General features: G+C 43.2%; 1 protein-coding gene across 7 annotated transcripts in view; it reads right to left on the bottom strand.

Moving 5' to 3' along the window:
* Positions 1–13,359, bottom strand: part of COBL (cordon-bleu WH2 repeat protein) — a 438,118-nt gene that overhangs the window by 141,661 nt on the left and 283,098 nt on the right. For all 7 annotated transcript variants that reach the window (XM_029589712.1, XM_029589714.1, XM_029589716.1 and 4 more), the window contains one exon: positions 12,730–12,924. In XM_029589712.1, coding sequence (XP_029445572.1) covers positions 12,730–12,924 — 195 coding nt within the window. The remainder of the gene's footprint in view (positions 1–12,729; positions 12,925–13,359) is intronic.

Below are 13,359 nucleotides of genomic sequence, written 5' to 3'. Positions count from 1 at the left end.
AAGCTGAATTGGCTTGGATGAAAAAAAGACTGAGGAGGCTCACAAAGGCAAGGCCAAGCGGGAATTCCCACACATTCTCAGTAGAGCTAAAAGCTCTATTAGCTAGGAGTGCCACCAGATAATGTTACCCGCATGTCATGGCTAATTCAGCCCTGCTTATCGATGGAAAGCATTATCCCATGTACATTTCTACAAATTTATTTCAAATCCATCCAGCCTTGTTATTTTGGAGATTATTAATAGCAACTGCCATCTCAGTTGGCGTGGTCTGTTGGTCCTATGCAGATAATTTAGGGAGGGAACCTGATCCAAGCATTGATCAAACTGAATAGGTGAGAGATTGTCCTGTTTAAAAAAAAAAAAGCTGTAAACTCTTTCAATATCTCCTCTGGGGAATGGTACATCCTATCCCCCAATCTTAAATCTCTTGACTAATATTTCTTTTTTTCAGACCTTCCAGTTGTCTTGACAAAAGATATTGCACTTTTCAGAGAATTGCCTCATTTGTCTTTATTAATTTTTTATATGAAAATGGATGGACTTTCAGGGAGAATTATGAAGTTGATGTTGAACAAGCCGGAGAGTGGGTAAGTTTATCCAGGAAACTTTGCCTGCACATTCAGCAGAACTTAGTCTGGTAAGTGATCCACTGAATGTACTTGGGAACACTTTAGGTCAGTGTTTTACCTAACCAGTCTCACCTGGCTAAGTTGATCTGGCTAGTGCTGAGTATTGGCTCTAGCCAAATAACTTTTGGCTGTGCTCCCAGAATGTCCAAGCCTGCCTCCTTTTATCTGGCTAAATTCTAGCTAGGTAATGACAGCTAAAATTTTGATGGAAAATTTAAAGCTCGAGGTTTACTCAGAAAAACCCTTTTGAATATTAACCTTGTAGACCATGACCTTTTCCCGTTTTTGGTAGACCTGAAAGACAGTGTCCAAGAGTACTCTCCTGTGAATACTGACACTATCTAAGGGATTTGAGACCCCTTTGCCAAATGAAGAACAAGAGAAACATATTGCATTGAGGCAGAATGGGGAATCGGAAATGGACTTCAAAAAGCATTTGCTGAGCCAGCTTTGTTTGCAACAGGATGCAAGAATATATGAAACTGTCAGAGTGAGCTGTAGCATTTTGAGCCCCTTCCTCCTCCTCTTCTATGTGCGAAGGCTGTTTCTCGGCACTCATCTCATTAAAATCAAAATATAGGCCCAAGCTGTTTGCAGAGCACGAGCTAAGGCCAGAAACTTTCCAATACTGTGCTCAACGTGCCAAAAACTATGTTCAGGAAAGCAGGCCCACCCATCACACTGAGTACTAGTTTTAACTAAGGGAAACCTTCCAGCCATGTCTTATCTGAGCATGGAAAGCTACAGGAAATGATTAATGGCAGAATAAAAGGAGTCACTGAGAGATAAAATCTTCATCCTTTTTAGTCAGTACCCCCGTCACTGAAGAGGAGACCTTTGCTCACTTCCAGTTAAACAATATCAAAGAAAAACATTCACTGCAAATGTGAAAACAAACTTTACTGTTAAACTGTATATTAGAAAGAAATGCACTCAGACCTACAGCCTGTGTGTGTGCAGAATCATTAAGTTCAAGCTTCAATCAGATAGCAAGACATTGGAGATGTAAAAAATTATTTAAAAAATGTGCATTTAAAAGGAAAGATACCAGAATTCCACTTACCATTGCCATATTGTGAGAAGTAAGCAGATGCTATTTTGCAAGAGACTCTCCCTTTGCTCAAGGACAAAGCTCGAGTCCCTTTAAGTTTTGGGCAAAACACAGGGCTAAAACGCAGGGAAAAATACTTCCAGAGTCAATATATTTGCTCAGTCTTGAGAGAGCACATTTTTTTTTCCATAAGGCTTTAAATTCCTGCAACTTCTGGAAGTTAAAAAAGAAATCCAGCGCAGAGAAACTCTGCAAGGAAAAATTCCATTCAAAATCACTGTGGAACTGTGTAGTTAACTTTCCTGTGCTTTCTATATATCGCAAGGTTTATTATAACTGATGTTAAGCCTTTTTAATATTCATGAGCTACTCTGCTTGCATTTGCATATGACACGGCTCATTAATGGTTTCCTTGCTCTGTGCCTATTATTTTGTGGTCTTGCCACGTTATCACAACTTAGTAAATGGACTCCTTAGTACTTTTTACACTCACAGGCAACCTTCTGCACTAACACAGAATTACTACAAAAACGGACTTATTTTGATAATAAATTTCAGGAAAAAAGCTGCAGAATTTTCTAACCTTCAGTGCAGAATCTAAAGCTAAGCTTTCCCAGGAAAACACAATTTAGTGGTTTTAAATTACAACTTGTAATAAACCAATAACATGCAATACCTGGAAATTGTTTATTTTTGGGTCCTTTGTCTTATGTTAATTAAAGAATAGAGATAGATTGATTATAGATATCAAAACTAATAGAATGTGTCTGATGAAATCTACAGAAAAATGTAAAGGGGATGCAGAAAACTTTGTCCAATGTTTCTTGGCAGAAAAATATTTGGGGACCACCACTGGCAGAGTTAAAATTTACAATTCTTTTCTATTTTGAGGGGTTCACTTTTAGTTTCAGGCCTGTACACTGATGAGTGCATGAAGCCCTGGAGATTGCAATAATAATAATAACCCTGGGCAATTTTCAGAGAGTTCTGAGGACTAAGTCTCTATCCAAATTGCTCCATATCTTTCAGCCGCAGAAGAAGGCGGGAAGGAAAAGCTTCCAAGGCCCTGGGTGTTAACTGTAATCTCTTATCCTGAGTGCCAATAAAGAAACTGCAGTGGTATTCCAACAATAACTTTACTAAAGAAATAATTCAAACATGAACAGTATGGCACATGATACAAGTCTCATTGGTAAAATCCTTATGGCAACTTAGAAAGTGGCAAATCTGTGAGTCTGTGCTCCCATAATCTCTTCCTCAAAGTCCTTTTCAATTTTCTTCTCTCCATCTTCCCTGCACCCCGAGGGCACCCTTAGAGGTTTAATGCCGGCGAGCAACCAGAATGGAAGCTCAGACTCTTCCTCTCTCCTCCTGGCGATGATACTAGCTGGGTATTCACTACTTCTCCGATAGCCTGATTGGCAAGGGCAATCCTTGGGGCTAAGGGACACCGAAATGGCTGAGAAAACTTCTGCTCCTCTCTGGGAAGAAAGCGTGAATAAAAAAAACCAAAAAAAACTTCTCCCAAACAAAAATAAGTAACTGCAAAAATCACTAGAAAATGCATTGCCAACCGCTTGGTATGAGTTGGAAATTAATCGCTCTATTTGCCAGGACGTTTCAACCAAGGCTTTGGACCTTTACAACTTAAGGCGCTAGGGGTCACTTGCTTTTACGCACGCAAGAATAAACCATCGCAGCAGCCTCTGGTGTGGGTGCTGCTTGGAAAGGTGGTTGCCTTCTTGTACTCTACCCTGCCTGACCCAGCTATTAGGCCACACTCCTCGGTAGGAAATCTCAGTGGGACCTTACACTCTGAATTTCAAATCTGAAGTCTTCTGAGCTTAACCTCATATGATGTTGTACAGCATTAATTCACATTTTTTTTATTTTTTTTCAGGACAGCGGACAATGATGTTGCTCACTTTTGTAGGCAGTATTTAGAGCAGGTGATTGTTCCCGATTCTCCACATGGATTTTCCTGTTGGCTACACTGCGCAGTGACTCCTGCTTCTTCAAACATGAAGCACTGTCTGCTTAGAATGGCTCCTCATGCACACGTGCTGTGCCAGCACCTGCTTGACTGTCGCCCCCCTTCCTTATTAATGACTGCATCATAAAACAGCCTTCTGGCATGCACTTATTCAGTAGGAGTTCCTAAGCAAATAATGGTCCATTATCCCCTCCGGACAGATTGGGCCTTCTCCTCAGCAGGTCCTCCTCCTGTGGAACAGTCTTTTCCAAAGGAAGTGAGGTGCCTCCGTGAAAGAGTGTTCTTTAAAAAAAAATCATTAAAAGACCCCCACCTCTTTAAAAATGCTTTTCCAACCTGAAGCAGCAATTTATACTCCCCCCGCGACTCCCTTCTGGAATTCCTGTGGCCCCTCCTTGATTTGCCTGTAAATCTTCCCTGCGGTTCCTAATGCTCACGTTATCCTATTCATAATGCTTTGACTACTTAATAGTAACTTTATTGACTAGTTGTTACTTTATGCCCGTTATTCCTATGTGTGGTCATGCTATGTGATGTTTTGGTTTTACTCTTGCTGTTGATTCACTTAACAGTTACTTTTATTAACTAGCTGCTATATTATGTGTGTTCTTAATGTACCCCGCTCTGAATGTAAGAAGGGTGGGTAATAGATGCTTTTTCAATCAATATAGCAGGACTGGCAGGCTCTGCTAAACAGGTGAAAGATCCTTTATTTTTGTAGGCTTGCATAAAATACAATATCACAAGAGACTGTTTTCCTTAAAAGGAAAAGATGCTCAGGACATTCTTGTCACTTGATTGTGTCGAGTTCTCCGTACATTTTTTCTGCCCCTCTTACCTGGCTATAACAGAACTGCCAAGTGGTTCAGTTCCTGGCGCACTCTGGCTTTTTAAACAGTTCCCCTAGTTGCATTCTGGTACCTGTAGTGCTGAGCTCACAGAAATACAAATACCACAATGCACTGCTTGGGGTGAAGTACAAAATCCAGGAATGAACAAAGGTCTCCCTCCCTGGGTCATTTAAGCAGTTCTACTATAAAATACATTTTGGTGAGAGAGAGAAAAAATGTCCTTCACAAACTCAATAATCCAGAACCAAGCCTGGCTTCCCTTAATTTGCTGGAGTTGTTGATAGTGCATAGCTCCGCTCCTTTCCAGAGTTTTCCTGTTAGTAACAGTTGCATATAAATACAGCTCTCCAAACAAACATGTTATCTCTTTAGGGAAGGAAGTCTGCTAATAAGGAACTGACGTTCTTCCCTAAAACAATATTGCATCCCGACATTTCCATTCCAATTCCATGATAAACCTTATGAGCTGCAAATAATTGAAGTACCCCAGCTCCCTAGACTATTCTATCTGAACATGAAGTGATCTGCTACCTCTATAGGAGGCAAGACAGATATATGTACATATGGCAACCCCTTGGGACCTCCACTAGATGGCTCTATAAAACTGGGTAGAGGTGTTAGCAGAGGTAACAACAACTCCTGTGAGGCTGCAGGAATGGTGATCTCCTGTCTGCTCAAAGGCAAGCAGAGTGGGAGATCAATGCAGCATTTTTTTATTGAGCAGCATTTTTTTTATTGAGCAGCATGGCCTTTCTTTGCTCCCTCATTCCTGGATATGCTAGGCCTCACGACTTAAGAGCCCAGGATAGGAAGGAAGCAGTTTACCTCTCTGGTCTACTGCCTGGCTAATGAGATTGTCTCAGCATTTTTTTTTTTCAATTTGTTTGAAAAATTGTGGATTTTATTTTTTATGGATCCCCTAGTCCCTACTCTGAGAGGGAATAACCCCTTTGCCTCTGGGAAGGATTGGGACAAGAGAAGCTCTTCTATTGCTTCCCACACATCCTGTGGAAGGTCAGGAGTGACTACTTTGAGCATTTTTGTGACTTTTTTTTCTTTTGCATGCGGGAGGAGGTTTGCTGTCACCCTTCCTGTACAATAGTGGGGAAAGAAAAGAGTTCTTCCTATTTTGGAACTTTCATTCTGAAAAATCCTATCCTGGTTACCATCAAGAGAGGAGAATAAAGAATAAGAGTATCACTGGAGATAGCCTCCTCTCTACCCCATCTACTGGTGTCACTGCCCTGGGAGAAGAGAAGAGAATTGGGAGACTTGGAAAATGGGATCATCAGTTGGGAAGTGACTTCTCCATCATTGAGGAGACCCCTGACCCACCTGGGCTACTTGCTGTTCCAAGCCCTGGAGGGTGAGACTATTTCAGGACCCCAATACTGAGGCATACATTCACAGATAAAAAATAGATTTTTGAGAATATCTTTGGGCCGTGGATTTACGCAGAATCAACTCTCTCTCAGTAAATTACCTTGGAAGATCTGCAGAAAAGCTGAGTTGGAACACCCATTCAAAATGTCCTGTCTATTAAATCGGTGTCTACGCCTAACCACAGCGTACACCTGTGGAAATAGCTCACACACAGCAAGAGTCACCCCCTTCCCCTTGGGTCCTGGAGGCCTACCTTGCCCCCCTCAGAGAACCTACATCCTGTATGAGGACTTAGCCCTGGGACTGAGTATGACTCTGAACTTCTCAGCTAAATTCCAGAACAGGGGCTACATGCACATACATGCAGCTGCAGAGATACTAGGCGGCCCTCATTTAACTTTGACGTGAAGCATTTCAGAGTGAATCTACATTGCAAAATGAATTTGTTTCAACCATCAGAAAATACATTGTTAATATTGAAATTCATAAATAAAAAGTAAAAAAAAAATGCATTTAATATACCGAGAGAAAGCTAAACACAGTCTGTCCAGTACGCATTACAAACTGTATTTTGGTCCATTAGTCTTCCCCAGAAGACTTTCTGTGCTATAGTCGGTGTCTTTTTGGTAGCCACAAACTCTTCAGAACTTATACAAAAAAAATAACCATTACAGACCTTGACAAAGGCATCAACCAGTCACATACCATCACCACCTGGAGTCTCCTCTGTCCTACTCAGAGGGCTTCATGCGCAAACCAGTGATAAAAATGTAGAGGCCAGAGCCACAAAGGCAAAAAACTCCAATTGTCATAATTATTTTGCCGTAATTTAAAAGACATTTGTTTCAATTTTCACTCTTTGTGGGATCAATTATGTGTAGATGACATCGCTGCCTGAGGCCCCCATCCACTAACAGTGCGAGCCCTCTCTCACTCCTGTGATTTACAAGATATGGACTTTAGCATTACAGCACCCATCTGTGCTGTATCCCAAAACACCATAACTTTCAAAAGGTTACTCCCTTCCATATAAAGATGGCACTTCGGTATTTAAATATAATAACCTTGAACAATTTACAAAAATATTACAATTAATGTAACCGAATGTAGAAAACATGTACATCTCTTACAAGACATGTAGAAAGCTAAACAGGTCCCAAATATCTATTGCCCCGCTCACAAAATGTATCGCTTCCAAATACGCCTTCTGTTGTTCTCTCTCCACTTCTCTGCCTCCCACCCCCAAATAAAGAACAAAAATCAAAACAAAACATACTGCTCCTATTAGTCTGGACTACGTCAGCAGAAACATTTAATCACAAATGACACGCAGTTGAAGGACTCCACAAAGCCCTTTGCAACGCTTCAGTGGGAAAACACAGCAGTCAGATTGTTAGACGCGGGCAATGGGATTTCAAATACTTCATTCAGTAGCCAAACTGTTACTGTACCGGAGAATTCAGTACCCGAAAGCCAGCGGGGGTCACCCCCGCCGCCGGAGCTACGCTTTGCCAAGGCAGTGCGCCGGCTCTAACGGGACACAGCCAGGCTGGGGATGTGGCGCACCGCACATGAAGGTAAACGCTCCAAAGGGACAGGAGGCAGACTGGCTGAAGCAGCACAAGCAGGATTACAGCTGCCTCAGAGTAGGTCCGTGTCCTCACAGCGTGCGGACTTGTAGCCGCATTCAAACGCGGTGCTCGTGAGATGGGGGATGGGGAGGCTGTTTCAGGGACATGGCTGGAAACTACGTGCATAGGTTTTGAGTTTCAAAAAAATGCCCATGTGCCTACTTTACGCCGCCTTTGGGTACAGGCGTATGTGTGCGCAAGAATTCAAACGCAATGCGGGCTGGGCACCCTTGTGTTTGAAAATCGCAAGGGTTTGTGTTTCCCACTAACCCTGATACCCATCGGGTATCTGCATCAAACCTTGATACCCATCGGGTATCTGCATCAGATACAGCAGGCAACTGCTATGAGGAGACCTGTACCTGCTGTTTATCTATTTCAGATGTTTGTACACTGCTTTCCTGGTCATGAGGCTATCCAAAATGGTGAACAGAAGTGAATTAGCCGGGACAATAAAAATAGATTAATATTACTTGGGTATGGTTGATAAAGGCGAAAACCATATATCTGGCTACAGATCATACTGTCTGTAAGCAGAATTTAAAAAATGAGGCCAGTGGCTTGCAAAAGTATTCAACCCCCTAAAAAAGTCAGCAAATTTGTGTGAATTACAAATGACACTTACACAGATTGTTCCAGACAGTATGTTTATTGCAAACCATTATGCTCTCAAAGTAAATTTTCAAAGTCACAATTCAGTATTTTTCTGTATTTTCTGTAAAATAAAATTAAAAATTGAAAAATGTTGCTTACATAATTATTCAGCCTCTTCAGACTAGTATTTGGTAGAACCACCTTTTGCTACAATAACAGCTTTAAGTCTGTTGGGGGAAGTTTCTACCAAACTTTACTCACTGTTTGGAAGTGATTTTTGCCCATTCTTCTGGGCAGATTTACTCCAGGTTGGTTGGATGACACTTATAGACTGCAATTTTCAAATAGTGCCACAGATTCTCAATTGGATTGAGATCTGGACTTTGATTTGGGCCACTGTAGAAAATTCACCTTTTTGTTGTTCAACCACTCCTGTGCTGCTTTGGCCTTGTACTTGGGATCATTGCCCTGCTGAAAGGTGAACTTTCTCCCAAGTTTTAGTTTTTTAGCAGACTGAAGCACTTTGTTTGCAGTATCTCTCAGTATGTTGCACCATCCATACATCCATCCTTCAATTTTAACAAGATGTCCAGTCCCCGGTGAGGAAAAGCATCCCCACAACATGTGTAGCGCCCATTGGTCGCAGACGGCTGCGACCTTTGCTGCTCACCTCTCTTTTCCCTGCTACAGCAATTCTCAAGGCCATGGCAGCCTCAGCCTGCGAAAGCCACCTTCCTCGGTGTCCCCGGGATGGCGTGGGCATCCCATCCGCCATCTTGAGTCGGGGATTACTTAGGGCACGTGCGTGCCAGGCCCTCTCTTATCCACGTCATGGCGGGAACCTCGGGGGCATCCCCACCTGAAGTATTTAACCCAGCCAGCCTATGCTTCCTACGAGTTAGCAAGGACTTCCTTCTTGCTTATTCCAGTCCTTTCGGAGACGCTACGCTTCACTACCCGAACTGCTGCCTGTTCTTAGAACGCCTTAGGCTCCTCGGGGGCCTTGTTACGTTCTGGCTATCCGCTCCTCGGAGGGCCTCCTGCCTGGAGATTTTTGTCATCCTTATTTAGGACTCCGCCAGTTCAGCTTTGTGAGTACTATCATCGTTTCCACCATTTTGCTGACGGGACCGCCGGTGTACCCCGTGCCTCGGGCCACTACCGTGCTCATCCCAGATATCCTCCTACATGCCAGAGTAAATACCATCATCTACTTCGCTCTGCTGACCTTCTGCACCTCTTCGAACCACTACTCGCTGATCCTCGGCATACCCCGCGCTGCGGGCCACTACCAGATCCACCCTAAGGGATATCATCTTGAGAGGTGTTCCCTGGCGTACCCCGCTCTGCGGGCCACTACCAGGGATATCAACATTGAGCAGCCTTACTACTCTTCGCTCCATGCTGTGGGTATCACTCACGATTCCAGTACAATAAAGTCTCTTCTATCTATGTCCGTCTCTGCTGAGGCCATGCCCATCGTAGTGAGTACACACAGGGCTCCTCCCTGTGGGTGGTGTCAGCTCTCACTATGATCCAGGGTCCACAGCCACGCCAGATTCTAACAACATGATGCTGCCACCCCCATACTTTACTGTTGGGATAGTGTTTGCTGAGGAATGGGCAGTGAAAGGTTTGCCCCACACATAGTGTTTTGGGACGCCATATTCAAAGCGCGTTCAGAACTTGATAGTCAGATAAGCTGATTAAGTTAATCAGATAAGTTAGACCAGACATACTGCTGGTCTAACTTAGTTGGAAATAATTTATCCGGCTAAGCAGCAATTTGTGCGAGGTTATTCAGCGGCATACCAGTGCTGGTGATTATCGGGCCCTTGAATTTTGGCCATAAAGCTCCATTTTGTCTCCACAAAACCTTATCCCACATTTTAGCTGGGTCACTTATTCTCTCTGGCAAACTCCAGACATGCTGTGATGTGGTTTTTCTTCAGTAATGACCTCTTTCTAGCCACCCTCCCATGCAGGCCAGTTGTATGCAGAGCTCTTGATATGGTTGACTGCTGCACTTCCATTCCAGTTTCAGCCACTAACTCTGTAGCTCCTTCAAAGTGACTGTTTTGTCTCTGTGGCTTCCCTCACAAGTCTTCTCCTTGCTCTGATGCTGAGTTTTGAGGATCGGCCTTGTCTAGGCAGGGTCTGAGTCATATGATGCAGCTTCCATTTCCTCACAATTGATCCAACAGTGCTCACTGGGATATCCAAGCACTTGGAGATTATTTTGTATCCTTTTCCTATCTTGTGCATGTCCGTAACTTCCTTAGAATGCTCTTCGGACTTCATTTTCACAGCTTTCCCTCAGATTCAACTCTGACCAATGGTACTGGTATTAGAGGGTCTTTTATCCAGAAATGCTGACCTTTTGTAATGATTCACAGGTAGAGGCCAATTGTAAGCCAATTGTTAGGGCAATCTCTTTCATCTGGGTATATTTGAGGCTTCCACAGCACAAGGGCTGAAATCTTATGCAAGCCGCATTTTTAAGTTTTTAATTTTATCTTACAAAAAATGCAGAGAATTAATGAATTGTGACTTTGAACATTTACTTTAAGAGCATACTGGTTTACATTAAACATGCTGTCTGGAACAATCTGTTTAAGTGTCATTGGTAATCCACACAAATCTGACTTTTTAGGGGACTGAATACTTTTGCAAGCCACTGTATTTCTATACAGTTCAGGAAAACCTGCACCCGGTCTGGTGAAGGCTCAGGCCATGCAGGCACATCAGCATGAACTCCTCATCCTCCCCATCTTCACCTCTCACAAGATAACAACAACAGGAAAGCCCCACCCTCTCCTCTGACCAGAAGATATAGACAAATAGACAGATTAAGACTCAAAGATCAGCAATGTAGTTAACAAGCAAGAACCACTTGGACCAATCATCTCTGGCTAATTCAAAGGGAAAAGTCAAGTTTTTAGCTTCTTTCTAAATGTCAGGAAATATGTCTCTGACCTAATGTTGAATTACAAGCTGTTCCACAAAAGAGATGCAGCAACAGAAAAAGCTCTGGCCCTACCATTGGCCAAGCACACTTCACACAAAGGAGGCATCCTCAAAAAAGCTCCTTGGCTTGATCTCAAAATCTAGATAGGAAGGCCCTGTGCCTCGCAGGGCTTAAAAGGCCAACACCATGGTCCATATTCAGACACAGTCTGGATAGCAAAGTTAGCCGGATAAACTTATCCGCCTAACTTTGGAGGCATTGAATGTAGCCAGCTATCTTAATTAGTTAGCTGGCTAACTTTAGGACAGCTCTTTGACTTAGCCAGGTAAGTCATCTGCATAACTCTGAATATTGAAGTTAGCCAGTTAACTTAGTTGGCTAACTCAACTTCTCCCGGTTACGCTCCTGGACCGCCCCTAACTTATCCGGCTCAATTCTAGCCGCCTAACTTATTAGCCAGCTAGAATTCAGCCGGATAATGGCTGAATATAGTCGGGGTAATCCATTTAGACGGATAACTAATACATTATCCTTCTAAATGACTTTTGACTATGTACCTCCATGAGTTTAAATTTTGTTCTTACCGCAATTGGCAGCCAATATAATTAGTGGAGCAATGGACCCAGCACCATAAGTTATACAGCTAATAAGCAGTGCTGTCAATAGAACATTGTTTCTTTTCAGCTGGGGGTGGGGGGTTCTTTTTCTTGAGCACTGTGAGTGCCATTTTGAGTGCCCATGACATTGGTACCCAAACATGGGCTTGTGGAGTACACTTCTAATTTGATCCTTGAAATGAGGCCACAAAAAAACTGATGCAAAAAGCAGTATGTTACAACAACTGTGACATGCATAGAACTTTGAACTTACCCTATCACACATGGACGCTTGTAGTTCAAGGCACATAACTAATATTGAGTGAACTAACACAAACACACTGATATATTTCTGTGGGCCATCTCCCCGCTCTTCTGTTGCTTCCCAAGCGGTGCGTTTTGAGGAGTCACAATACCATGGTTTGGTTGGACTCCTGCATCAGAATGCTGAGAGGGGATTCTGGGTGGAGAGAGGGCACCAATCAACATAAGACTGGATTTTAGATCTTTAGGAGAAGGTCCAGACTGCGGTAATCTGAAATACGTGCTTTGTTTGGGCAGGGTGGGAATGCCGCAAGACAGGGAGACGATTAGTCCAGTCTGCCGCCAGCCACACAAATGTGCCTGATCATTCTAAGCTGACCCTCCTGATGACTCAGGGACAGTAATAAAATGCAAACACACCAGTGAGAAGGAAATAATTACATACAAATGAGATATTATGTACACAGAGGAGAATAAATGGCATGCAGTGTAAACTACCCCTTTGGGGTCAGCCAGCAAGCCACGTGGTCATTAATCAGTCTTGAAAGCCAACATATACCCTACTTGGCATTGTTCAAACCAATTTTGAGAAACATGGCAATGAAAGAACCAACTGAATTACTAAGCCAGAGGGGTGGAAAGACTACTGCATGGCACACTCAGATCTGAGCACAGCTGAATCAAGAGGCGCTGTTCCTTTAAGAGTAGCCCTGCTTTAAAATCAGCGACTGATGCAGAGTTGCATGGTAAGCTAGGCAGAACATCTTACCCGCACTGCTTCTTCTTCCTCTGCGCTTCTACGGGTGTTCGGCACGCAGGAAGTTGTTATAGGCGGAGGCGGCGCTCTCCGCTTTTTCATCTCTGGCCTCATCGCCACTACCGAGATGTTATTCAGGGAAAGTGATGGGCCCAAAGCAAAGGTGCGAGAATTAACTGTGGGAGAGTTTGGAGCCGTTGAAATCTCCTGTTAGGAAGGTGAAAAAAAACAGGTCAACATCAATTTTTATTCTCATCGTATTCTATAAGACGCCGACTGAGTGGATTTCACTGTTTACTCGAATCCAGTACCTCCTGCCTGCTGCACACGATGCACTAACGCCTTCAGCGTGCGACCAACAAGGCAGTCAACCTGGAGAAGGGAAAGGTGTTCCTGGCACCTGGACCAGTACTTCCCTGAATAGCTGTGGTCCACACAAACATGGCAGCCTTGGACCACTAGCAAAATCAATTATATCCTCTATATAGAAGTTAATGCATATGCTTTGTATGGAGCTGGTACCATGTAGTTTCCCCCATTGGACGGCCTTTACTGTGGTGTTTCCTTTCTTTTGATGGAGCAAGAAAATAGAAGTCTTATAAATCTGCTTGCCTACTGCGCACATTTTTGAAAATGGTAACT

This window comes from Rhinatrema bivittatum, chromosome 2 (genome assembly GCF_901001135.1).
Source record: "Rhinatrema bivittatum chromosome 2, aRhiBiv1.1, whole genome shotgun sequence".
NCBI lineage: Eukaryota > Metazoa > Chordata > Amphibia > Gymnophiona > Rhinatrematidae > Rhinatrema > Rhinatrema bivittatum.
This window is presented reverse-complemented; position numbering and strand designations above follow the sequence as displayed.